General features: G+C 44.6%; 2 protein-coding genes across 4 annotated transcripts; both read left to right on the top strand.

Annotated features, from left to right (window-relative positions):
- On the top strand, positions 1-27,644 carry TMEM242 (transmembrane protein 242). Of its 2 annotated transcripts, none has more exons than XM_054570156.1 (4): positions 1-105; positions 1,231-1,331; positions 6,816-6,953; positions 27,045-27,644. In XM_054570156.1, the coding sequence occupies exons 1-4, from the start codon at positions 45-47 to the stop codon at positions 27,141-27,143; spliced, it is 399 nt and encodes a 132-aa protein (XP_054426131.1). In that variant the 5' UTR covers positions 1-44; the 3' UTR covers positions 27,144-27,644. The 2 variants fall into 2 exon arrangements, with proteins under 2 accessions (XP_054426131.1, XP_054426130.1); XM_054570155.1 differs by lacking the exon at positions 1-105 and adding an exon at positions 279-394 and having other exon boundaries at positions 27,045-27,642.
- LOC129067871 (L-lactate dehydrogenase A-like 6B) lies at positions 20,188-21,201 on the top strand. 2 transcript variants are annotated; one of them, XM_054570153.1, is made up of 2 exons: positions 20,203-20,430; positions 20,599-21,201. In XM_054570153.1, the coding sequence occupies exons 1-2, from the start codon at positions 20,203-20,205 to the stop codon at positions 21,199-21,201; spliced, it is 831 nt and encodes a 276-aa protein (XP_054426128.1). The 2 variants fall into 2 exon arrangements, with proteins under 2 accessions (XP_054426129.1, XP_054426128.1); XM_054570154.1 differs by having other exon boundaries at positions 20,188-21,201.

Genomic DNA, 27,644 nt, shown 5'->3' with positions numbered 1-27,644 from the left:
CAGACGTGGTGAAGGTGCAGCGGTCATGACCTTGGAGTAAGCAAATGATCCTCCCTGCGAGATCGCCTTGGAGGACACCACCCCCCGCCCCTACCCCGGGGCCAGGTGAGGGACACCGAGCAGTGTCCACGTCTCCCCTCCCGGCCACAGGGAAAGAGGGAAGGTGTGGGAACCTCGACCCGTCCCGGGCCGATATTCAGGTTGTACACTGGGCGGCGAGGGCGGAACCTTTCTCCTCCGCCTGGCTATCGCTTCCAGCCGGGCCCAGTTGTCGAGGGACGCGGTAGTGGAGGCTTTTTTATAAGTATGGAGGCTGCGGGCCCTGAGGCTGGGGAACGGTCTTCGGGGCTGGAGGCTCCGAGGTCCACGGACGACCGGCTTTTCCTGGTTAAAGGTGTGGTGCGGTGAGCCGCGGGGGCCGGGCGAGCTCAGCCCGGGCTCTGCCGGTGCTGGGGCGGACAGTGCACCCGCCCTGGGAGAATTTCGCCGGGGTCTGCCCCCGGGTTTAGCCTGGGGGTCCCGCGGCCCGGAGGTCCGAGCTTGGGCGGGTGGAACCTCCCCCGGCTGCAGGGGCGGGGATGGGGACTGGGTCTGCGATCCGTTCTGTGTGCTGCATTTCTCCCATGCCCTCTGCGGTGTCTCTGTAGGCTTTTCCTTTTCTCTGTAGGCTTCAAGCGTCCTTTTCTGTGATGCATGATCTGTGGATTGCGTTGTGTGCTCCCCACACAGGAAGAAGCCTAGTCTCCTCCTGTCACCATGTGTTTGACCCCCTTTACCCTTCACTACGCCCCACCCTCCTTCCCTCTGGCAACCACCGTACAGTTGTATGTGTCTGTGAGATCTTGTCTTATTTGTTGCTTTCAGTTTTTTATCCCACGTGAGTAAAATATGGTTCTTTTTGTCTGACTTACTTCGCTTAGCATGATATTCGCAAGATCCATCTGTCCCAATGAAAGGTCCCTGTGCCCATTCTGTGCACTTGGACTAGATATCTCAGAATGGCCTCAGGAACCAGAGGTCATGGGGTCATGTAGGTTTCACAGCTCCTATCGTTTACCGTTGGCAAAAGCTGGTTAACCATCGCTTCTGGAATTTCAGAAGTACTTTTGAATGTAATTTAAATAGTACCTGAAGTTTAATTATGTACATCTTTTTAACTTCAGGGTTTTGTTTTTTTTTTCTTCATCTCTCTCCCCATCCTCCACCCCCTACCCCTCAAACTCCTGGCAGGTGGGCTTTTCCTAGGTACTGTTGCTGCCACAGGAATGCTAGCTGGATTTGTTACAACATTATCGATGGCTAAGAAGAGAAGCCCTGAATGGTTCAATAAGGTTTGTGACACCAAATCCATTCAAAGCATTATTATTGTTTACAAGTAAATGGCAGCTAATTTGCATAATAAAAATAAAGAAAATATCCGTGGCCTTTCACAGTGCTTTTGCAAGTAAACCTATATACACCTCATAGCTTCAAGAAGTGCACAAATAAACCAACAGCCTTTCTTATAAAGAGGTACTTAATTGTGTGCTTTCCTAAATTTTAGCAGAACAAGACTTTGAAAGCTCATCCAGTACATTTTCTATTTCCAACATGACCTTAGATCTAAATCTAGGTAATTCACTATCAGTTGTAAGAGGCCCCAATATTTTATGTACCACTAAGAAAGGAAAGGTGATGACAATTAAACCCTTGACACAATGTTGATTGCAAAGGGCATTTCTATTTCAGAGATGTTAAAATGTTGAAATAAAGTGCATCTTAGTATTGATGAAAAACATGTCAGGCCTTGAATTCAGAGATCATACATGCTTGTGCGTTGCTGCAGCCCCCTCTCTAGAAAAGTGCCTGGTACATAGTAGGTGCTCAGTAAATTTGGCCTGAATGACTGTAACGTGCTTAAGGTAGAAAACCCTCACTCCAAAAGCAAGGTTGAGCAATCACTGTTGTGGTCATGTATAGCACATTTACCTACCTGCAAAATTTTCTTCACATTTGCTCGTAGTTACTTGTTCTTAGGTATGGTTCTGTCTCTGCCCTCCCCTGGTTTATATATCTACTACTGTAGTTTATTGCTTCAACACCTGTAACTTGGGCTCTTTCATGTGACAGGCACTGTGGGCCACAGCTGTAAGAGATACAAAAATAAAACACATCTGTCCTTCAGGAAGCTAGCTCTGGTGCGAGAGAGAGATGTTAAATAAACATTCACACAAGTAACTAGATAATTGCAATTTGATGATTGTTCTAGAAGAACAGTGTTATGTAAAGAATCATAAACCAGTTGAATCCCTTTTCACTTCTATGTATCTTTAATAACCTAGTAACAATATTAAGCCTTATGAATATTGTAATGGCTGGAGACCACCTTTAAAGTGCATCTGGATCCCATTCTGATGACTCGGGGCTTACATTGAACTTCCCAAATTACTCCAATGAACCGCCATGAACTTCCCAAATTACTCCAATGAACCGCATTTCCACCTACATTACAGAATGTTTTCAGAGCAGAAGTACATCTTGTGGCAAAAATTAGTAAAACCTAACTGAGAGTGGAGCTTTGATAGGAGAGTTTGGGTTGATTTCTAAGCTTAAGTTTTCATATTACTTTTGGGTCACAGATCTTTTTTAGAAGCTGATGAAAACTAGGAATTCTTTCTCAGGAAAAAACCCCACAAGTGTTCACAAGCTCGTGTTCAACTTTGTGGTTCTAAGACTTGGTTATCACACATGCCCTTCATGGTCTAACATGGTTTTCAAACTGGTCCATAGAGTGCTGGGGATAACTGAGACCCTCATGGGGGTCTCTAAAGTCAAAACTTTTCATAATAATACTAAGACACTTGGGCTGATGGTACAGAAGCAATGGGCGGGGGAGGGGGAGGGGGGAACTGCTGGGGCCGTGGTAAAAGCTGGTTATGAATATTACAGGCAGTGGCCCCAAACTGAACAGTCACTGTCTTCTTCATTCCTGCGTGCTTACAGCTTTAAAAAAAACCATCACTGTATAAGGATGCCCTTGTTGATGCAGTAAAAGTGTTTTATTAACTCTTGACTCTTGAACATACCTCTTTTAATGTTCTGTGTGAAGAAATGAAATGGGAAGTACTCCAAAAGCACTCTGCTTTGTATCAAAGGAAGATGTTTTTCCTGAAGAAAAACAACTGAGTTGCACGATAAACTAGCTGCTTTTATTCACAGCATATTGTTTTTACTTGAAAGGACAACTGACAAACTATAGTTGTTCAGTAGTGGGTGTTTGGCCGACATTTTCTTAAAAATGAACAATATGGACCTGTCTCTTCAAGGAAGCAATTGTCAGTATATGATGCCAATGATAAAATTTGAGCCTTTAAGTGAAAATTAGATTTCAGAAGACCTTTATCTTCCTTTGCGGTCTTGACAGCTGCTCAGTACTTAAACGCTTTTCTGATGAGATTGGTGGTAATGTTAATGAAGTGACTTTTTAAAAAACATTTAATAAATGGTGTCAACATTGGAAAGATCTGCGTAACTTGGTAAATCAATATTTTCGGAATGATCATGATGCATGGGTAAAAGTTTCATTCAAAGTGCAAAATAAACTAATGGGTTTTAATGTAACAAAGTACAAAAAAATTTATTGCTGTGACTTCACAACCACATTGCAGCTAGCCTTTAAGAAGCTATTTGTTCAGTTTTGGTATAGTACCAAAGCATGAAGGCTGTTGAAGTACTTCACCCATTTCCAACCACATATCTGTGTGAGTCTAGATTTTACTTCAACCGAAAAAACGTATTGCAACAGATGATTCAGTGCAGAAGCATATATGAAAATCCAGCTGTCTTTTATTAAGCCAGACAGTTAAAGGATTAACAGAAATGTAAAACATTGCCTTTCTTTGCGCTAAATTTAGTTTTGTTTTATATTTTTTACAAAAATATATTACTCCATAATGGGGATGTTTTAAAGTGAATTAAGTAAAATTCAAAAATTTTTTAATTTTAACTTTTAATACATTAAATACTGATAAATATAATCCACGTAATCAGAAATCTCTGGGGTCAAAGTATAAATGGATCCCGAGGCCAGGAAGTTTGAGTACCCTGTTCTGGATGGTGAAATGCGTCATGTAAATGTCTCCCCTCTGGGAAAACATTTGAACTAGAGCCTTTCACCGACTGAGTCCGCATGAGAGCTCAAGTGGTTTGGTGAGGAGCTCAGAGGTTCTGGAGTGGTCCGTGAGTTGCACCTGACAAGCACGAGTTTCAGAACAGCACCGCCTGCGGTGCACGTCAAAGACGCTGCCTGGAAGTCCTCCTGGACACTGACGGTGCCTACTCGTCTGTCAGATACAGCGTGGTAAAGGTAACTGGGAGTCATGTCAAGACCCGTTTATATAATGAGCAGATAAAAAAGACAAGTTATCATCTTCCTGCTATAGCTACAACTTCTAAGAAATTATAAAATCTTTAAAATACATATATGTTTAAAAAAAGCCATCTACCTCTATAATGTAAAGAATATATCAAAATGTTATATCAGGTAAGAATACCCTATAGGGGAAATAACTAGATCAAACATTCCTTTTGAATATCAGTTTGACTTCCATCAAATTCAGCCGAAGATTAAAGTGATAAAAACTGAAAACATGAACTTGATTCTTTGGTATGCAGCTGACTTTCTGACAAACTGAACAGCTTGCTCTTGATCGTTCCTCTATCTGTGAATAACGGATTCATTCTTGTCACCTGCTAGCAGATCAGGGCACCCGTGCCTTGAGGCATGAGGGGTTAAAAATACAGTTGCCACCTGGAAAACAATGTTTCTGTTTTATCTTGGGGATATTTAATACCACAACTACAATGTGGTTTTTTAAATTCAACTTCCATATGTGCATCCTTTTGTTTTCATTTAAATAAAAAAAATAATGTGGCAGTGAGGGAAAATGGAGCTTTCATTAAATGTAGACGTGACTAGCGTATGTGTTCATAGCAGAAGATCTTTTAAAGCAACTCTTGTTTTTTGTTGTTTTTTTTTTGGCAAGTCAGTTTTCATCTTGAAAATTTTGAGCAGGATTTCTGAAGGTCATATGACCTCTACTCCAGAGGAAAAAGCTTGTGACTGGACTTTTAAAAATGTAATAAAGGTAGATCAATTTTTAATATTGTTTCCACAGAAGTTCATTTTTTGGAAGTATGTAGACAATAACTAAGAATAACTCCCTTCATCTCACAATTTCTGAGGCTGACATACAAATATAGCATGTACTGTTTTTTAAAAAATCTCAAAGTTTGACAAAATTAAGATTTTTATTGGGAATATTGCTATGTCATTATGGCTTTTTTAAATATGTAGTTACCTTTTTAACTTAATTTAGTCAAACAAATGTGGGTTTATGTAGACTTAAAAATATATGTACATATGTAATACATATATAATTTCTGTCCTTCCCAGGGAAATAAGGAATTTTTAATTTAAGTTTCTAAAATGAAATCCAGGCTAAAGCACTTAAACCGACTCCAGTTTAGCAGTATGTGGTGAATGGCACTGCTGCTGGGTTAACGTTCAGGCCAGTCAGAACTCAGTGCGCTTACGTGAGCCCTAGGGAACTCGGAGTTACAGCTGCACAAGCAAAGGAGTAGGATAAGGGGGTATATTGTTTTTATGAGAGAAAATGGCTAAAGAAAAAGTTTTTGAAAATTTTATTGGGTCTAAGGTATATCTACAAAAAGTGTAAGTCAGCAAATACTGAGTACCTACCAGGTGTAGGCATGTGTTAGGTCCATGTGGGGTACAGATAAACAGTTTCTGTGCTATCAGTCACTTTCACAATCACAAAATACACGTGTAAAAATACCTGTGTTAAATGTGTTGAACAATATAAAAAATTATTCTAAAAAAGAAAAAGACAAGTAAATGGAAATCTATTTCCAGGTGGAAGGCAGGATGTTATAAATTTGCTAATTTGATGTCATTCTAATGAAATGCCAATGAATGGGCATTTTCTCCAATTGTTGGGGGGTTGGAGAAATACTGACATAATTTTCTAGGATTTTTCTGGAAGAATTAATGGGCAAAAGTATCAAAGAAACTGTTGAAAAAAGTAATGAGTATGATGTACTTTCTGGATATTAAGACTTTCTGTGTTTCTGGCATAAAAATAGGTAATAAATTAGTTGTACAAAAACAGCTCAGAAATAAAACTCTCCATATATGTTTCTCTAATGAGTTGGGAGGAGACAGATTAATCCATAGAGTGAGGCAGTTGCTAAGCTTTCTGGGAAGTAAATTCCCTTGAGTTCCCATCAAAACCAAACAAATGTCAGATGAATTAAAAAGTTAGTGGTAAAAAGAGACAATTTTAAAACAAAAATATAGCTAACAGAAAAGAGAAATGACTGTAACTTTAGGACAGGGGAAGTTTTAGTAAACTTAAAGGCATTAGAATGCACTTTTGACCAAAGACAAAAACTAAAAAACAAAATACAAGGAATTAAAAGTAAAGCAAACTAGGAAAATAGGATAGCACATATCATAGGTCTAAGGGCTGAAGAATATCAATATATAGAGGACATACAAATAAGGACCCTTTCAGTGGGCAAATAACATGGACATACAATTCAAAAGGCATAAACATTTGGTTCATAACTTGGGAAAATGTTCATTTGCACTAACATAGGAATGTAAGTTACAAATGGTTTTATATAAATTTGAACAGTTTCTTTAGGAGTATTTTGGGGGATGTTGTTTTTTTACATTAATTTCGAACGGTCCCCAAGTACTCTCTCTTCCTCAAGTGCTGATTTTCACGGCAGCCCCTCTGTCCTGCCCCCAGGGGAGCCTGGCCACCGCTGCCCTGCCGGAGAGCGGGTCGTCCCTGGCCCTGCGAGCCCTGGGGTGGGGCTCCCTGTACGCGTGGTGCGGGGTCGGCGTGATCAGCTTCGCCGTCTGGAAGGCGCTAGGAGTTCACAGCGTAAGTAACTCCAGCCCTGTAACTGGTGTCTGGCATGTTTGCCCTGCTTTCTGCCTCCAAATCTTCCCGACTCTCGAATTTGTATAGTTCACCACCTTAGGAAGTGACGACAGAGAAGGTGACTAAATTCGTACTAATAACTAGGCAACTCCTCATTACTAGTAAGTGATGTAAGTAATTTACATATTTAAAGGTGATAGAACTTCAAATATAATTAATGACTAATTTGTAGCAAATGTTCATTCTATATAAATTGGCACCACTTGTTCAGTGAAATTATTGACTGTGGAACAACTGTATACGGTTTGACCTTCATGTATATAAATATTCTAAAGCAGTTAAAGCATTATAAAATTACAAGGTATTTACACATAGGAAAAATTTCAAAAGCCTCTGTGTGTGTGTATTTTTATATATAAAGTTTAAACTACAAGCTAAGAAGCTGTACATTCGGAATGACTGTTTTGCTAAGCCACCAGCAGGGAGTTCCGTGGACCCGGCCCTGAGTGACAGCGGAGAAGGACGGCCGTGTGGAAGGGCTGGCGGCGGGGGAGGTGGGGAAAGGGGGTTCTGGATATATTTCGAAGGTAGAGTCAGCAAGGGTTTGTTTCAGATTGGATGCAGAAGGGGAGAGGAAAAGTGACGTCAAGGATGTCTCCGAGGCTTCTGGCCGGAGCAGCTGGGGAGCGGCCAGTGCAACAGGAGCACAGTGGGGTTACGTCAGGTTCCCCCCAGGCGGGCAGGTTTGAGGTGCCTCCCAGTGGGGAGTCAGGTCGGCAGGTAAAAGTGGGAGGTTGGCATTCCAGGGAGAAATGCGAGGTGAAGATGGAATTGGGGGCTCATCAGTACCTAGATAGCACTTAAAGCTGTGAGCGCAGGCGACCTGACTAAAGGCAGTGGCTTAGCGGGGTCCGAGGAGGGACTCCTGGGCGGCCTAGGGGTTAGAGGCTGGGGCGCAGGGAAAGGAGCAGACGCGGTTTCCCCACTGCCCGGGGCAGGGAAGGCCAGGACAGCGGCGCCCTGGACACAGGTTCTCAGGCGGTGAGCCGCGCAGACAGCTGGCGTGGGTGCAGCCAGCAATGGGCAAGGCCCGCGTGGAGCGGCTGCCTGAGAGTGTGGCGGGGGCAGTTGTGTATGGCACGCCTTTCATTTTACTGTAGAGGGAAAGATAGAGGAGGGCTCATCTGTAGAAGGGGAAGTTAGGGTCTGGAGAGTGTGTGTTCATTTTCTAAGTTGGGCATTAACAGCATGTGTGCATGCTCATGGGAGTGATTCGGTAGAGGGGGAAGGGAGGGGAGAGTTGCTGGACTAATAGTTGTTATTATTAGCGTTATTACTGGCATTGAGTTGTTCACATTTGGCTTAATCATAACTAAACATAGACATTATTGTACTTTTCACTCAAAATATACTGATACACAGATGTTGCTTTTCTCCTAGTCTGACTAACCTTTATTTCTGAAGTAGCTGTGCAGGCAAATTTTCACAGACCAACAAAATTAGGTTATTTAAATTAAATTATATGCTTGCAAACTTGGGCTTTATGGGCTAGACAGTGCTATTTTAGTTTCTAGAATGTGAATTTCTCTGGGACTGTTAAGAGGATTATTGCCTAATAAAATATTTGAGGGACAAATATTCTTCTCTGATTGGTACTATTGAATATGAGGATACTTGGAATCCTTTTATATTTCATCTTAATGTCTTTAAATAAAAAGGGAGACGGCAAACACACTCTCTCCCTGCATGTAGGTCGTTAGGTGTAACAGTTTGATCTCTACAGCTGAAATGCCTCAGAGAAAAATGAACCACTGATACCCTGTCAAGAGGACACCTTTTGAAAGCAGTAGTGTTTATTGGTTTGTTCATGCAGAAGACATTTGTGGGCCACCGGAGCCAGGCACTGTGCTGAGAGAAGGCGCCCAGAGGACTTATTCGGGGCGGCTTCAGCTTTAAGACCGAGCAAATTCTCATGAGGTGACCCCGCTCTGAGGCTCGTGGAGAGCAATGCGGTATCTTTCAGCTCTGCATTTACAGAGTTTTGATGAAAACTGTGAGGTTGCCCACAGAAAAGCCCACCCATGGTTTTTCTCACTGTTTACTGTCTTTTATTGGGTCATTCTTTCTGCGACTAAGGAAAACAGTCAGAAAATGTTAAACAGAAGTGGTGCAAGTCTGTGCACTCAATAAATAACCGAGATGGTTGTTCTAGGTCAGAATCAATTTCAGTGTCAAATAATTGTAGGTGACTGCCTTCATTTGTATTAAATCTCCACTATAAACCCAGTTGTTTTTTTCTAAAGGGGGGGTGCCATCTAATGGCTGACCCAGAGCAGCTTGCATTCCCTGTATTAATTCACAGCTACATCTGCTGGCCTGAAAGGGAACATGCTGAAAATGCTTAAAGTGAAGCCCTTCGGTTTCTTAGACATATTTTGGATTTACTTTTTGTTCGTTCATATTTATTGTGGAATTTCATTTCACATAGAATATGTATAAGATAAATATAAATGTGTATTTTACGCAGCGGTATATCATTTAATTAGAGGTTCCAGAGAGGGAGAACTAGTGGAAGCTGTTTGGTCAGCAGGCCAACGTGGATGGAGTGTGCCCAGAATTCAAGGCGGGACCTTCCCTTCACCCTGCTGACTGGCCTTGGGCAAGCACGGCCTGGCTGCTTAGCATGCGTTACCAGTTACTTTGAATTATGGTATTTTATCATCAGATTGTGATGGAGGCAGCATTAATTTTATCACTGTCACTTAGTTGTGAAAAGAATGAACAGTGACTATGGGTTCACGGTCCTAGGTGACGGACACGTTGGGACCCGGTGAGCGCCACGCCACCATGGCACGGTGACAGGTGGTTTTTTAGCAGGGCAGATGTCTTACGTGTAGAGAATAGTTGAGATCAGGGCTCTGTAGTCAGTCAGTAGGACCTTTAGTGACACCAACTGGTAACTCTCCCGTTATCAAAAGAAAGAAACATACAGTGAACTTACTTAATACTCGAGAGCAATGGCTTGTTAACTTTTTTACCATTTACTATAGTTAGAATAAATACTTGAAAGGATTTCTGAGGAAGTTGAACATATTCATAGTTAGACTTCTTTTTCCTCCCCTTAGAAGAAAGAACGTTAGGTATATGAATAATTCCTGACTGACGTGATTGGAAATTTCATAGTTTTTTATGCCTGTGGGCCCATATTCTACATTCATTTGAAATGGGATTATAGCCTCAAAGTACTGCTCAGAATTGCCCGTTGCCAGCGTTTACTGTGGTTTGTATGTAATATGTTCATGATACTCCATGTAGTTAGAATTGACAGATAATTTACCGTTTTTGCCCTTACAGGAGCGTAAAACTATGAATGAAAACATTCTTGGTTACTATGAAATACTTTAAATTTCCAGAGATTTAAATTTAAAAATTAACTTATAAATGGAGTTTTTTCGTTTGTTTACCCTTTTACCATAGGATAAGAGGTATTTGTCTTTATTTACATATATTGGTATTTTTAAAGAAAAATATATCTTGGACCTATCTTTTTTTTTTTTAAACAAAATGACTTTTTTTTTTTTTTGGTAAATATATGTACTTAATTTTTTTTTAAAGAATTAATGTAGAAAAGTACAAGAAGGGACACATAATTACCAGACATCTGAGTTGTAATCACCTATCACAGTAGAAACACACTTCCAGACTTCCTTCTATAGGCACATTCACATAATCGTATATAAGTGTTTCACTGGACTGCTCTGGAAGCTCTTCTCACTGAATAGTCATAGGAACCTCTTTGCGCAGTAGAGCATATAAATCTTTATCACTTTTAATGACTGCATGGTACTCTATTGTGTATTATCGTTTCCATAATCAGTCTCCTGCCAACAGTATTCAGATTGTAATTTTTCACTGTTAAACATCATAGTGAATCTCTGTAGGCATACGTCTTTTTGTACTTTTCTTGGTCAAGAAATTTTTCCTAAAGACAGTTAACACTGAATCAAAGTGCATGTTAAAAATGTTTTTGATCTCTGTTGCTAAACGGCGGTCCAGGAAAGCTGATACAAGTTAGAAGGTATCAACAGTGCATACAAGTTTCCGGGCACTCTTGTCATTATGGCTTCTATTACTCTGAAATTTTTGCCCACCTGACAGGAAGCGCTCTTTCTCCCTCGACTGCGTCTCTCGGACGGTCCTGCTGCCCTAAAGGCTGTTCTGCAAACCGCCTGCGCACTCTCCTTTCCCGTCTTGCCTCCGCATCTGCTGACGCAGGTTGCTTCTTTCTCAAAAGCTCAGGCCTCTTCTTCTTCTTTTTTTTTTTAGTACGACATATATATATTTTAAATATTTCTCTAAAAACTATCATTTGACTTTCCTATTCTAAGGAAGATCCTTTAAGACAAGTAATCTAGGACAATATCAGATGCATGCTAACAAGATTTATTATCCAGCTCTCTTCAGTAGCTGTTACTAGGCATAATTTTTATGTTAATGTTTAGGCTCATTTCTTAATTACTGTATGGCCAACTTGAGGGTTTTTGCTCATTATACTCAAATCCCTTTCTTTTTGACTTTACAACCGATCTATGTCTCCCTGCCCCCAACCCCCTGACCCCCAATTCAATAAAAACATATTCTTGAGTGAGGATTAAAAAAAACTGCGGAGAAGATTAAAAGTTTTTAACTTCTAAAATATCTAAGAAGGGAGTAGACTTCATGCTATAGACTCTTTTTTGGTTGAGGTCAAAGATCAAAAACAAATCTTGAGTTTCCTGTCAAACTGTTTGGTGTTAGCCACTTCTGAGTCATCTTCAGAAGCCTGAAAGGCAGCCCAAACATTTCCCTCCTGTGTCCCTGCCTAATCTAATTTTAGGGCTTCCAAAGATCTTGACCGGCTTCTGCCCCCAGGAAGCAAGCTTCAGTTTCTGATTCTGATCACCAGATGTCGGCAGACCCAGCCTTGCTCCCTCCTCCTAACAGTGCTTACTGGAAGGCCCAGAACACAGAGTCATCGTGATCTTGCAGACAGGTCCAGCTGTCAAGTGCACAGGCCTTCAAACAGCTTAAGCACTGAGGAGTATTTTCCTGCATTCGTTTCGAAATGAATGGGAAGTGGCACTGCACGTCTGTTCAGTTCAGGTCTGAGGTGACAGGAACATCTCTGTAACCCGCCTCCACCCCCCGGAGCTCTAATGGGCTTGGCGTCCCTGTGGTGAGGCACTCGATGTAAATGTGGAGGGGCAATCTGGTGACAGGAAGACCACATCACAGGGACTTCTGCTTAGTTTGGAAAGGGAGAGAAAGACTAGTGCACACTTTTTTCTGGGGACGGAGGGAGAGGGCCCAGCTGTTTTGGCATATTGCCAAGATAGCTCTTTTAAAAACCCACCAGTTTCCTTTTATAAGTAAAATAGGGCCCCAGGCATTTTATAAAGTGAGAATGTGCAACAATTACGAAAAAAAGATAAGCTCTGCCATAAAAGCCTTCTTGTTCCAAGGCCTGACACAAATCAGGCTTAATCACCTCAAGAATGTTCCCAGCCTGTCCCACCAGAGGAAAGGTATCCTTGGTTTCACTTGGGTTTTCTTTCTCTTTGTCCTTATTTCTTACACTGAGCATAGGAAATGGGACACAGGCAAGCAGATCTGTCCAACTGGAAGGTCATGGAGTCAATGTCTGATAGCTCCATTTTCCCCTTCACTTTGTTTAAAATGTACCTCTTACTGGTTAGTCACTTTCGAATATCTAGAACTATGAAAAAATATGTATGTTGATATACTTCTGTTATTATTCATTTACCCTATATCAGAAAATGGAAGCATTCTCTCAAATTGAATTTTCCTGACTGAAATATTTCTAAGTTTAAGAAGAAAAAAAATTGTTTTAACATGCTCTAAATCTTTCCACAAGGTGAACTGTGCTGAACATAACTTCACTTTGTCTTGATGACTCAGTTGGACCAGCTATCGTTTGCTCCGTGTGCTAACAGATTCTGGGCTTTTATACTTTATTCTTTTGGTAATTTTTCTTGATCCTCGTTTGGCTCTTGTTTTTCACCTCCCGGTGCCCCGCTGACTCCTGAGATGCTGCTGCTGCCCTTTCTGCAGTTACGCCGAGATCCCTGCCTTTGCCCTTGTTGGTCCTCCCCAGGTCCATCCGCTCTGGAGGCCTCACCCGTGTGCAGGCTATGGCAGGTCTGCGTCCCCAGCGCAGGCTCCTGAGCTCCTGCCTCGTGGGCCTGCTTGACTGGACACGGAGGCTTGGATGTCCTCTAAGCCTCATGTGTGTTCCCACTGAACTGTCGTTTACTCCCACCCGGCTCCTGGTCACCCTCAGTGGATGGCGGCATCATCCACAAAGCTGCCTGCGGAGAAGAGCTGCACCCTACTCTTGACCACAGTCTTCGTCACCCCTGTGTCTGGTCGGTCGCCAAGCCTTGCTCCTCCCTCACCGCCCGCAGCCCCTGTGGCTGGAGCGCCTTCCTACCCTGTGATAATCACAACTGACCTCTGTCCTCTGTGCCTCTGCCTTGCCTCTCTGTGGTACCCCCCCCCCGCCCCCCACTGCAGGAACAGGCTGGGCTTCACCTCCCCAAACTTCCGCCTGCGTCTGTACCACTCACTGCCTTTCCCTTGCCCCCATGGGTACTCAGTCGCAGTGCCATCCAGGCATTCGGTCTCACCCCTGGTGTCTCAAGTCCTGCTTATTAGCTTTGCTACTAAACATGGCCTGGCTCCTCTCATCTCCTTCTGCCTGCGTTCATCTTTTGCCTTGTGTATTGAAATAGTTTCCTGTCTAGGAAACTGGCCTCTCTTACTTCCTGTAGAATTTTTTCTCCACAAAAGAAAAGTTGAGAGTAAAACTGGAAAAGTTGGCGTTCATGAGGTCTGTCACTGCCAGAACCAATAAGCAGAGACAAGGAGTCTATGGGAGTCCTTAAATCTGTATGGGAGCTTTATTCAGATGCCAGCCATCTGAGAAGATGGTAGGTTGTGTACCCTAAAAAACCATCTTAACATCTCATCTCAAGCCAACCTTTTTATAAGGAGAAAAGAGTAGGTAAGGGGTTTACAAAGACGGTTAATCAGATATGAGTTGGTCTTGCAATTTTCCTAGTACTTCTTTATCTGCTGATCAACAATCCTTTATCTGCATCATGGACATTCCCTCCCTGGGGCACATCGGCGCAGGTACCACCATCGCCTGCAGACCTCCTGGGACACAAAGGTTGAATTGCTTTTCAACCTCCTGGAGTCATGGGTAGGTCATGCATTCCAGTTCCTGGAATAACAGTTTTCCGCATGCATTCGTCACTTAAGCCTACCTAATGTAACAACTAAAATTTTTAACTCTTGAGTTCCCCTATCAGTAGTAGACAGAGATACTTTTAAAATGGAGGTTAGGTCATGTCACTCCTTTATTTACACCCCTTCAATGGCTCCCCCTGAAGTTTCACATTGTGGAACCAGCACGGCCACCCCTCCCACCCCGCCTCCACCTCACACTGCCGCGCCCCCCCGAGGGCCTTTCTTCCAGCTCTGCCCAGGAAACCCCATCCTCAGGTCCTGGCACAGCTGGCTCTGTCGCCACCTGGGGTATCAACTCAGACCTGCCTCACCTCCTCAGAGAAGCTCTCCAGGCCATCTGATCTGAAATAAAGGAGCCTCTTCACTCCCACCATTCAGTTCCTCTCTGATATTACCCTGCTTTCTTCACGGCACTTACTGCAAAACGAGATTGTATCGACCATTTCCTTGTTTTATCTGTCTTCACAAAAAGCGTGTCAATTCTGAGAGCAGAGGCCTCCTTTATCTTGTTCATTCTTGTGTCCTCAGCAGCTGTATAGCGCCTAGCACAGAGGGGGCATTTGGTCAACATCTGTTGAATGAAATCTGATCACACCGTGTCTGTCATTCCAATGCCTCCCTCTTTTCTTGAGAATAAAGTGCAAGTTTCTTAAATTGGTTTGAGTCCCTCTGTGATCTGGCCGCTGCTTATTCACTAACTCACTGGTTCTCAACCAGGGGCAGTTTTGTTTCTATTTTTGTCTGTCATAACTACAGGGTGCTACTGGCATCTAGTGGATAGAGGCCAGGGATGCTGCTGAACATCCTACAGTGCACAGGACAGGTCCACAAAGAGTGATCTGGACAGCAGTGCTTCAGGCGAGAGCCTACTTGTGTCTGTCGTAGTAAGCCTTTGTCACACTCAGCTCTAGCCTCGCCGGAAGGCTGTTCTTCCTCTCCTCCAGGATCCCTGTACTTGCCGGTCCCCTGGAACCCTCCTTCCTCTTGCTGCGCTGACTCTGCTCCTTGCCTTAAACTGTCTTGAGGCAAGTAAATTTTTAACCTTTACGATATGGAGTTCATCTGTTTTGGCAGTTTTGGGTTCATAAAGGTGACTTCAGTTTCTACCTCAAACTGAAAGTAACAAAGGTTTTCTTTGTGTTAATTGTTTTAGATGAATAAAGCTGTTGTTTCTGGGGACTACAGTATTACTTCAATTACTAATCCACTGGCAGAGAATAAATGGGGTAATTAATAAAATACCTATGCAGTTAGACTCTTATCATTAAAGTTTCTCAATTTTTAGATATGATTCGGGATCTTTACACACATACTAAGGAATTTTAATGTGTTTTTCATGTTTTGGGCCACATTAAAATATTCCTTTTTTCCCCTTTTTATGGTTAATATAACATAAGCAGTTCTTTTACGCTGCACCAAAAATTATGTGTAAGGTGATGTCTTTAAAGCCTAAAAGTGGGCGCTGGCTGGTGCGGCTCAGCAGGTTAGAGCGCTGACCCGTAAACTGAAAGACTGCCGGCATGATTCCAGGTCGGGGCACAGGCCTGCGTCAGGGCGCGTGCGAGAGGCAGCTGACCCGTGTTTCTCACTTCGGTGATTCTCTGCCTCCCTTTCCTCTCTCTAGAATCAGTAAGCATGTCCTCAGGTAAGAATATAAAAATAAAAAAACTAAAGAACAAAAATGAGATTTAGATCATGAGAGCTTGCCAACTCCTGTTATAGTGTTTCAGTGCCATGATAGGAAGTTGACCCCAGTGTTGCTTTTTTTATTTGACAGTTTACTTTTATTCTATTCAGAAAACAAAGCTTTGTGGCCCCGCTTTTGTCTTCCCCAGTATTCCCAGGGTTGCTGCCAAAGGCAAATACTTTCAGGTGCTGGGATTTGTAGACACCCGCACACAAGGATTACGTAGTTATATAGATTTTAGTATCTATGAGCAATAGAATTGCAGCCCACTCATTTGCTTTAAAACTACAATTTGCATTTTATGACTTTCAAATGAGAAAGAAGACTTTTAAAATAATTATTTATATAATGTCCTACTTGCATGCTGGTGAGTTTATAGACTTTTAGATCAGCTTATAAGATGAATTAACACTGCGCTCAATTCCTTTTTTTTTTGGCAAATCAAGGTTTTGTGCATAGTTTTGTTTTTTTTTAAAGCTTTCCCAAAACAAAACATTTTGAATAACTTTAAAGGTTAAAAAGATTCTCTCTGCCTTTGTACTTATTATGTTCCTAGCACTGTATACTTTCTTTCTTTTGAATGTTCTAACGTGGTAATGGTAGCTATTGGCTTTGAGAACAGTTAAGAAATCTTTAGCTTATCAATAGCTTCATCTGAAATTTGTACATCAACCTTGCTTAGAAACCCCAGACACATTTTACCTGCCCCTTTCCTCAGTGCCTTTCCCTCTCTCACCTTTTAGCCCTCTAGCCTTTCCTAACCTAGTTCTATAGTTATTTACTTATTTTTTTCTTCTACAAACATTTTAACTGAATCCCAATTCATGGACCAAGCTCTGTTCTAGAGGACAAGGATGTGATGGTACATAAAAGGCGGCGATCCCTTTTGGATTACATTTAATTGTGTGTTATAAATTCTATCATGAAGAGACGAATGGAGTACTCTGGGGGTACAGGATTTTAAAAGATCAATTTTGTGCCCTGATTGGTGTGGCTCAGTGGGTTGGGTGTCATCCCAGAAAAACAAAAGGTCACTGGTTCAACTCCTGATTAGGGCAGATGCCTGGGTTGTGGGCCAGGTCCCCAGTTGGAGGCATGTGAAAGGCAACCAATTGATGTTTCTCTCTCACATCGATGTTTTTGTCCCTCTCTTTCTCCTTCCCTTTCCCACTCTCTAAAAATAAATAAATTTAAGAAAATTAAAAAAAAAAGTTTTTAGGAAGTCAGTTCTGCTTAGGGCATTGTAGATTTAGGAGTTGGAATACAGACAATCCCCAACTTATGAGAGTTTGCCTTCATGATGCTGTGACAGTGATGTGCATTCAGTAGAAACTGTACTTCAAAATTTGAGTTTCCATCTTTTTCCTGGGCTAACAATATGCAGGGCAATACTCTCTCGTGCTGCTGAACTGTGGCAGCGAGATGACTTTGCCCAGCTGTAGCTAATGTAAGTGTTCTGAGTATGTTTTCGGTAAGCTAGGCAAAGCCATGATGTTGGGCAGTTTAGGTGTATTAAGTGATTGTTCCACTTATGATATTTTCAACATACAATGGATTTATCTGAACATAACCCTATCATACATCAAGGAACATCTTTATTTGAACTGGACTCCTAGATAGAAAAAGGGAAGCGAGCTGGGGTGAGTGTCAAGGTGGAAGGACTTGACTGTAATGATTCTTCGTCCAGAGACTCCGTGGTCATCTTATTTCCTGCTTCATTCCTTCTAAATGATGTAACCAAAAGTACTATGGCTTAAGCCTTTCATTGGCTATAATATTGTACTGCACTTTGAATAATTTGAGTTGGGTTTTCCATTCAAAAGGAATAGTGAGCCACCTAAGATAGGAGGTCATAGGGTAGGAAGCTGCCTAGTTACATTTAGCTTCCCATGTCTTTGCGCAGACCTAAATCTGCTGTGGAGGTCTTGCACATTTCATCATCTTTCTTAGTTCTTTCCTTCTCGTCCTTCTCACCTCCAGACTTAGTGTGTGTGTGTGTGTGTGTGTGTGTGTAAACCTGCTTTGTTTGAGGTATTTTTATTTTGGAGAGTGTTATTTTTTTTTCCTCAGCATTGATTTAATTGTGGCTAAGGGGGAAAACTGAAGAGGCAGCTCTCATACTATATTCCTGAAGAGGTTCAAACTCTAAAAGAGAATTACTACAGAAAGAAGACACCTACCTAAGAGTCTTTATGTCCTTGAACTTCGTCCTGGAGAACACTTATCCTGGAAAATGATGTGACTGATCAGAGGCATGGTTATAGGACGAAGGTGAGCAGAGGCATTCGGTTAAAGCATTTCCAGTTGCGACTGGAATAAAAGAAATGGTAACTATCAAAAGTTGGTCTTTTAAAAGGATCCCCCTAAAATGCTGGCCACTATTAAATAACAATGATCATTTTTAAAATTCCAGTTTTTACTTTGACAAATGGTTGCCATAACTCTAACCACCAGTGTGGAGAGAAATCATCTATCTGGTGCTCTTCCCATTTCTTGTGTCACAGAGCTTGTGACTGTACCATCCAAACGAGGGCTCTTGCTCCTGCTCAAGGGCCAGCAAGACACTAAAGCAGGTTTGCAGGGACTCTGCTAATGGCCACACTTTTCCCACCACTCATCAACTTAGCTTATTTTTCCTCTCTTCTTGGACTGCACTTCTGTGGCATGAAGAATGAGAATAGCTAGCTTTTCAAGTCCTGAATATCAAATACTCATTTTACCAGGATTCAGTATTCCGAAACGGATTTTTTTTTCCTGACCATGGGGGACCAAGAGCCCCGTTAGGAGAGAGCGCATCGCGCTCTTAGAAGGAGGGGCAAGTTTTGAAGAATCCTTCCAGGGTCATAATTCTGTTAATAAGTGGGGGAAAGGTATCATCTTTATTTGGACTTGCGTAGTTTACTGGGTTTATTAGGGTATATATTTCATCGGATGTAAAGTTTCTATGACCTGAGAAAGTGAAAAGGGCGTTCCTCAGAACGACCAGAGCCATGCGCGGGAGGTGAGACACCCCGACGCCGTGCGGCGCTGGCTGACGGCGTGGACCCTGCGCCAAGCGGGAGGCCCCTGGGTGAGCGGGCGCGCGCAGTCCAAGCCCCTGGTCAAGGGTCAGCCGTGTTTTATTTTACTGCTTCAATCAGTGACCTTTGTGCATGAGTTAACACTCGCCACTTTAAGGACATTTAAGGCCTATTTTCATTCTAAGGGGAGGCTACGCCATCACCTTTGTACTTGAGAAGTCACAAGCGTCTCTCTGGCCTGAAAAGGACGGGCCGGTCTTCAGGGAGCCCTGGCGTTGGGCCGCCCCCTTCCCGCGCTCCTGCGACTCCCCACAGGCGTGGAGCAGCGGCCTGCTGGCCTGAAGGCGGGGCGAGCCTTTCCAAGCAGAAGGCGCTCGGACTGGGCGCAGCGGCGAGCACGGCCCCGCCTCTCCGCTGCCAGGAGACGGTGCGGGGCACCTTCGGAGGCAGAGACGGGCTCCTTACTCTTCGGGCACGTTGCCCTGCAGAGAGTTTACCTTTCTTTTCCTCTGGATCTACTTGTCATACACACTAAAAATATAAAGCCTGTGTTGGCCGAGCATTCACATTAAATATTGAAGAGAATCTGTGTTGATAAGACCTGAGTACCACAAGTATTACACTTTGTAGACGCCGTTGTGAGACCTTGCGAATCGAACCTGCCTTGCGCAGCCGCAGTGCCATGCTGAGGGGGCGTCCAAAGGCCCACGACCCCGCGCGGGACGCAGAGCCACGTGGCAGGGCGTCCAACGGCCCGCAGCGTCGCGCGGACGCAGAGCCACGTGGCAGGGCGTCCAACGGCCCGCAGCCTCGCGCGGACGCAGAGCCACGTGGCAGGGCGTCCAACGGCCCGCAGCCTCGCGCGGACGCTGAGCCACGTGGCAGGGCGTCCAACGGCCCGCAGCCTCGCGCGGACGCAGAGCCACGTGGCAGGGCGTCCAACGGCCCGCAGCCTCGCGCGGACGCTGAGCCACGCTGAGCCACGCTGAGGGGGAGACCGAGGATCACGGGTTCCCGTCCGTCGTGCCTGAAACCTTCCTGCCACGTTCTTCGGTTCTCTTCTGCTCCTTTGGAGTCAGTCGCCGTGGGCTGGGCTATGGGAGTCCTGCGGGCCGTCCGGAGAGTGAGCGCCGCAGGAGCGAATTTCCTGAGTCCAGGCATGGCTCCGCGTCCCCGCTGGCCAGCCCGCACGCCACTCGGGCGCCCGTGGCCTGTCCCCCCCGTGTCCCCAATGGCGACCGTCAAGTCTGAACTTATGAAGAACCTGACTTCCGAGGTGGCCGTTCCCCACAGTAAGGTCTCCATTATAGGGACTGGGTCGGTGGGCATGGCCTGTGCCATCAGCATCCTGCTGAAGGGCCTGAGCGACGAGCTGGCCTTGGTGGACAGTGCGGAGGGCAAGCTGAAGGGCGAGACCATGGATCTGCAGCACGGCAGCCCGTTTGTGAAGATGCCGAACGTGGTCGCCAGCAAGGACTACCTGGCCACTGCCAACTCCAACCTCGTGATCATCACGGCAGGTGCGCGCCAGGAAAAGGGGGAGACGCGCCTCAATCTAGTCCAGCGAAACGTGGCCATCTTTAAGTTGATGATTCCTAACATTGTCCAGTACAGCCCTCACTGCAAGCTGATTGTTGTTACCAACCCGGTGGATATCTTAACTTACGTAGCTTGGAAGTTGAGTGAAATCCCCAAAAGCCGCATTCTCGGCAGTGGTTGTAATCTGGACACTGCTCGTTTCCGTTTCCTGATTGGGCAGAAGCTGGGGATCCACCCCGAAAGCTGCCACGGGTGGGTCCTTGGAGAGCACGGAGACTCGAGCGTTCCCGTGTGGAGTGGAGTGAACGTCGCGGGCGTCCCTCTGAAGCAGCTGAACTTGGATATCGGGACCGACAAAGACCCCGAGCAGTGGAAAGAGGTCCACAAAGATGTGATCGCCAGCGCCTACGAGATTATTAAAAGGAAAGGCTATACTAATTGGGCCATCGGCCTTTCTGTGGCTGATTTAACGGAAAGTGTTTTGAAGAACCTTAGGAGAGTGCATCCAGTGTCCACCATTGTTAAGGGTCTCTATGGAATCAATGAAGAGGTGGCCCTCAGTGTGCCCTGCGTCCTGGGAGAGAATGGCATCGCGGCCCTCATAAAGGTCACCCTGACCCGAGAGGAGGCGGCTTGCCTGAAGAAGAGCGCGGAGACCCTGTGGGAGGTGCAGAAGGGCCTCAAGTTCTGAAGGTGTTAAAACTGCCATTCTGGGGTTGGTGAAGAAGAGATAGTAGCTACGGGTTGTATATGTCAGGTGTTTTAATAAAGTCAGACTCCTGAAAGTTGGCAAGAGGAGAGGGGTAGGATGACTGCCCTGTTTGTTGAGCCTCCCCGCTGTTTCATTGAGCGTCCAGTTTTTTTAACAGTTCCTAAGTGACTGCGTCAGCGGTGTTTTTGTCCTGCTGATGTACCAGTACTTGCCTTGAATTTATATGTGGTTGCAATTTGGCTTAAGAGAATGTGGGGCGTAGGTATTTTTTGTGTTGTGGAAATAGATTCTTTTCATGAAGTGCATGCTAATTCTTTTGTTCTAGCTGCCTTATATACTATTTCATTTATATGCTATTTTTTAAAGTTGTAACTTTACAATGTAAAAATAAATGTATAGAAGTACTTTTCGGTAATGGAGCCATCAGCTGCCCTCACTCTCCTGGGACAGCCTATCGGCAGGGCCTTCACAAAGGCATCGTGGAGAGGCAGCTGCATGTCGCGCCTGTGCGTTCATGTGTGTGAGTGTGTGTGTGTACTGCGTGTGGTGTGAGCGCTCTGCACCCTGTGCCAGAGAAGCAGGATCATTAGGTTAAAATATGAAAATAATAGTGGTCAGGTTGTGGCTGTTATGAAGTGTTTAATGCAGTAAAATATAAAGCTTTTAGAAAGAGACCTGACAGTCAGAGGCGGTACAATTACTGTCATTTATTTGGCAGAGAAAGGAAACATCCCAAAATTGTGCAGTTACAAAAATAAAGCCTGATTGAAATCATTTCAGAATGGCCTCTGTGAACGCGACCTGTCAGGAAGCGCGTTCTGACGTGTCCTCGTTGGGCCGAGGCTTGGCCCCGGCCCCACAGGCTCCAAGGTCGCCCCTGCCGCTCAGCCGGCCTGGCGCTGGCAGAGGATGTGTGCTGTTGGGTTGCGCCCTGCTGTTAATCGCTGGCGTAGGAATTGGCCAGTGCAGTGAGTACTTCAGGGATTATATTTCTCAAAAAGTTACATTTTCCATTTTTATTCCTTTGACTTTACTACAGATTTTAGACTTTATGCATGTGATACAGTAAGCATTTGGGAGAAAGTGAAACTACCTAAACGATAGTACTGTAACTTAGTAAGTTGACATTTTAAAAATTCATGTTAGCTTTCCTAATGCAAGTGAATATTAAATAATATGGTATGTTCAATCATATCTTAGGATCCATGTGGATATCAAGAGACCTAACCAAAAGTGGAGGGTACCAGCATCTGCTCTGTAAGCTAAGCCAGTTCTGCTTAGTTGAGTTAGTAGACATAGGACCGTGATCTCCCCCCTCAGAATGACTCTTTACCATGCCAGTCCAAGTTCCCATAATATTTCACGAATATTATCAAGAATAATATATCAAATATCTTCATAAAATATCAAGAAATGTTCTGATTCCTCAGGAAGCAGTGTCATGTAATGGGACTAACTGATGTACTGAGCACCCCCAAAATGGTAGGGTGCTTATAAGAGCTCTTTAAGCTCAACTTCACAGAGTTCCTGTTCTTGGTCCAGCCCTTGAGTTTTTATTCAGCCATGTTTCAGCCAAATGTTCTATTGAAGGGCATCAGAGCATGCTTTATATCCAGTTTGCAGTTCTCACCGTTAATGCCAGGATAGGTTGGGTTATGCTGCATTAAAAAAACAATCTCCAAATGTGTGGGTTAAAATACAAGTTTATTTCTGTCTCATGTACAATCCACTCCAGGTTTATATGACTCTAGAGAAGCTGTGCACAAGCTGCTCGGCGCCTCAGGTGGCTTGGATCTTGGGGCCACCATGGCCACGCGGGTTTCCTTGATCGCTAAGGAAAGGGGAGAGGGGCCTGGAGAACCCAGCGCCTACAGTTACGTGCTTCACCCTGGAAGGGACACACATTTCTTTTACATTTCACTTGCCAGCACTGCTCACATGGTTACCTAACTTCAGGAAGGGTAAAGAAACATAACCCCTCTGTATCCACAAGTAGATGAGTACTGGCTCTTGGTGAACATTGGTGGTAATCTGCCATGCCATTCTAAATAAAATGGTCACCATTGCAAGAGGTGTGTATATATGTTTCTAGATAATTTTTAGTGACAGCTTGTAGTAGATGTTACAGAGGTACCATGTCTTTCCAGGTCATAGAACCAGGGTGACTGTTGAGAAAGAGCCCTGGACGTGCACCAGGCAGTTGTACTTATTATAAACCATGTCACCGTGAACGGGTTCACCTCTGTGACCTCTGGTTTCTCTATGTAAAGTGGTCCTCGTTTCTGCCACATAGAATTGTGAAGGCTAAATAATAGCATGATGCTTGGTACAGTGCCTGGCTCGTGGTTCATCCCAGGGGGCAGCCATTATTATTTCTGTTCAGGTAACATCGATAGTCTTACTCTTTTAGTTTATGAAGAAGCTGAATTTCCAGGTTCTTCGAAACTCTCATCGGTGCTGTAATTGTTGCCATGTCCAAAGGCTTTCTCCTCAGCTGGTCCTACAAAGCTCTCGTCACTCTCACCCCAGCCCCAAGGCTGGCAGCGCGCCTGTAGATGAGGCAGTTGAGCTGGTCCATGGCAAAGACACTTTGAAACTTGGAGCTTCTAATTCCAGCAACTGCCTATTTATTAGAATCAATGATGTAAGGGTTTTTTGAAATTAAATTGGGGCCATATTCTGGAGCTTTTACGTAATTTTTCAGCACACCACATGTCAGAACAAAAGTTCCCACACTGTTTCCCCTGTCAGGACATGCATGGTAAATGTGCAGCATATCCCGTGTGTCACTCCTGGCACACTGGCTCTTCGGCCCTTCAGGAAGTTACTGAAATGCGAATGAGAGTGACGTGATTAGAGACGTAATCTTGAATCGTTCTAATATCTAAAAAGTTGATTGTATCCAATCTTCGGAATGTGCAGATTAGGGGCAAATTTCCAGTTGTCACGACACTCCGTTTGAGTACTGCCACCCTAAAGGTCGGTACTTTGATGATATTAGAACCCAGAATTTTGGACACAAACACTGGGACTTGAAGGCAGCTGTTCTTGGAGCCGCAGGCTCAGTGCCGAGGGCGAGCCGCCGTCTCTGCAGGGAGGAGCCCCTGCTTCGCGGGGTGGCCCTGTGACCCGTAGCCACGGAAGAATCCTCCCTGCTACGAGGGAAGGGAATTGATCCCAGAGTTCAGAAAATGCTTCAGAGTAAAACTGAGTCGCTGGGTAGAGTCGATAGTGCCCAGCATGCCCCGTCTTCACCAGACTTCGGGGATGGCCCAGTGACAGTGGCTGTGACTGCTGTCATGGCGTGCAGTATGTTTATAACCAAGTTTGTTGGCATGTGCCCAAGCCCTAAATCCTTTCAAGCACACTTTTAAGCAGGGGGTGGTCTGTTGGCCTGTGATAAGAGTATCACTGATAAGACCAACGCCTTCTCTGAACTGTGTTATCAGAAATTGATACAGGTGAAAAAACTGAAGGTTTTCATTTACTATGCATGCAATATAAAAAATATAAGCTTTAAAGTCTTCTATGGAGTCCCATTGTTTAAAGCAACTTGAGGCCCTGTTTATAACCTAAATGTAGACTCTGGGTTTCCATTTCCACCTCTGCAAAATTAAAGAAGACGGCTAAATGGTGTTCTTTATCCCACTTGCCTCGCTCCCTTTACCTCGCTCTAAAGCCTATCTATTCCTACTGGGCTATTTTTGAGATATGATTCCTTCCAGTGGTTTAGTTACTCACTTAGGACCCTGGGAACATGTGAATAATACAATACTTGAGAAATGATAGGACAGGAAAAAATTGGGTCAAGAGGAGAAAACGGGGACAGAACCATGCTGAAGGGGGACAGCCGCCCTTACTCTCCTACGCGGGCCTCCCCTGCGTCTCCCAGGCTTCCGCCTCCCAGCAACTGGCCGTGCTCCCTGTCACTGAGAAGGTGGAATGGGAGACGATTCTGTTCACATACTGGCTCTTTGACACTCCATCTGAAAGCTCTCTCCTTAGGCGCAGTTTTACCAGATGTGCAAGCAGAGAAGTGAAGGAAAAGAATCAGGCAGCCCATTGCAAACCCTAGCCAGAGAGATGTCTGTCTGTCCACTGAGAAAGTCTTAGGCACGTCTCCTCAACAGAGGCACTTGGTATTTTGGACAAAGCAACTCTTTTTTTGTGGGCCATCCTGGACATTTAGCATCCGTGCCCCTCAAAAATGAGAGTAGTAATCCCCTGTGATTGTGGGGGGGAATCCCTACATAATCAGCCCCTCCTCAGAGACGCAGTACTGCTTTTAGTTAATAACCTCCAGGAAGGGTTCACCACAGTACGGACCAGACGCCTGCATAGAAGAGGGGGCTAAACATGCCAGGGACACGTGCGTCTTTAAGATTGGTGTCCGGGACCTGACATCGACACGGTTGGCACGGACCCCCCACCGAGTGCATGTGGTGGGTGACCTCATGTACCTTCTAGTGTCGATATTTAAACCGAGACGATGCTTTCAACAAACATACCATAATATTTATATCCATGTGAGCTTTGTTCTTGAAACAGAGCACATGTATTTTGATGATGATGTAAGGACGATAGCTAATTGTATTGAGCACTTACTATGTGCTAGGCGCTGTGTTTTGTGTGTAGCATCTCACTTAATCCTCACAACCCTGTGAGCAGGTAATTATCTCCACTCTACACACCTGGAAACTCCTGCTTAGCCTAAGCAGTTTTCCCAGGTGTCGGACTAGGATCTGAACAGAGGAGTCTGCCAGAGTCTGTGTAGCTAACTGCAGTGCCAAGGTGGCCGGAATAAATGCCTAGGAATTTACAAGTCCCAAACAAGATGCACACCCTAAATTTGGAAACCAAATAAGGATTCAGGTTCAAGTTAAAATAAATAAGCATGCCCACCAAAAAAAGAAAAAAAAATTAGCTGACTTTCAAAATAACTCCTGTAAGAAATGAGGTGCGTGTCCCTGGAGGCCTCACAAGCCCCCTCAAAGAGACCTGTAGCCTTGGGATGCACAGCCGGGACATGGCGGATGAGAACTGGCAGAGCGGCGCCACAGGCTTCTGAAGCACCCCCGTGCAGGAGCGGCCAGGTTAAAAAGAATGAACCGACAAGCATGGAGCTAGTACTGTCTAACAAAGATTATCCAGCTCCCATAAAGTGGTGTTCCCGCCCCCGCCGCCACCCCCCCGCCCCCGCCGGCGTGTGGTGTGCATCGGAGGTGGAGCCAGATGCTCCATGTTGACCCCCGACATGACGACCTTCCAGCCGCCTGCTCCAGCTCTCAGGCTCCAAATCCACCTCGCCTGGCGAAACCTCTCCCTAGATTTTTCAACACTGTCCGGCACATAAAAACATTCTAGTTTATCTGCCCTTCCTGGATTCATTCTTTTTTTAACCCCCTACTAAGTTCCCTCTCTCCACCCCTCTCTGGCTCTCACATTCTTCTGACTTGGGCCAGCCTGAGTGCGTTCGTGGGTTTAGCTAGACGGAGCTCGTGCCCAGCTGCACCTTCACGTATGAAAGCCAACAGTACACACAGGAGTATTGTGGAGGACGGACCGTGGGGAGCCCCTTGCATTCCAGATTCAGAGGAGAGTTTTTTGTTAAGGCCCAATGGGTTTATATTTAGAAGAAGAAAAGAGCTGCATCTCATTTTCTTTCAGCGGGGCTAGGACAGTTTCTTACCTTTTATTGGTCTCCCTTCGCTCTGTACCCTCGAGCAATGAGGTATCATCCAGGCAGCAGCCCCATCCTCTCTGATTGATTGGCTCTTTTCCCTTCTTTTAACATTTGATGATGGACTTTTTCCTTCTTTTAGATGAAAGAGTTTCGAAGTAAAATGCAATCAATATTTCCAGCCATTCCCAAGAACTCCGAATCTGCTGTTGAGTGGGAGGAAGCCCTGAAATCCAAATGAGATGAGCATGGTTGGTAAATTCCAAAATGATTGATTACAGAAAGGGTGGCTTTGGAGATGCCAGACAGCAAAGGGACTCACTGGCTTCTCCTCGGGAAGACATGCAGATCGCTGCCTGACCCCGCGGGATGGACGGCGTCCCGTGTGTTCACGCCATCTTTCTGGGTGCTTTGCTTTAAGATTCCTGTGGTCACGTGTGCACATGTGTGTATGTGTGCTGTTGGGGGGAGGACATAGTTTTCCCAAAGTTGGGAAGACTATTTAAAAATAACGACGTGGATCACCTCTCTATGTGGAGGAGATCCCCGGGAAATTACTTCTGTGTATGGCTGTAAATGGTGAAACCAAGGTTTGTACTTGGAAAAAAAGGTGTTATAGCCTATGATGGAAAATCTTTGTAACAAGCTCCTCACAGCAGCAATACCTCAATGTGTCTAATTAAATGAGTTTCAACAGTTTTTGCTGTCAGTCTGTGACTGCCCGAACTTGGGAGACTGGCTC

Source organism: Pteronotus mesoamericanus, unplaced genomic scaffold (assembly GCF_021234165.1).
Source record: "Pteronotus mesoamericanus isolate MK-2021 breed Mesoamerican mustached bat unplaced genomic scaffold, CSHL_Meso_final contig_20, whole genome shotgun sequence".
In the NCBI taxonomy this organism is placed as follows: Eukaryota; Metazoa; Chordata; class Mammalia; order Chiroptera; family Mormoopidae; genus Pteronotus; species Pteronotus mesoamericanus.
This window is presented reverse-complemented; position numbering and strand designations above follow the sequence as displayed.

What these genes read in the sequence shown, in the direction of transcription:
- LOC129067871 (XM_054570154.1), top strand. Translation starts at nt 20,203, where the DNA reads ATGGCGACCGTCAAGTCTGAACTTATGAAGAACCTGACTTCCGAGGTG.
- TMEM242 (XM_054570155.1), top strand. Translation starts at nt 307, where the DNA reads ATGGAGGCTGCGGGCCCTGAGGCTGGGGAACGGTCTTCGGGGCTGGAG. An exon ending in CCGGCTTTTCCTGGTTAAAG is followed by an intron (nt 395 to 1,230) that starts GTGTGGTGCGGT and finishes AACTCCTGGCAG; the next exon opens with GTGGGCTTTTCCTAGGTACT. An exon ending in GCCCTGAATGGTTCAATAAG is followed by an intron (nt 1,332 to 6,815) that starts GTTTGTGACACC and finishes TCCTGCCCCCAG; the next exon opens with GGGAGCCTGGCCACCGCTGC.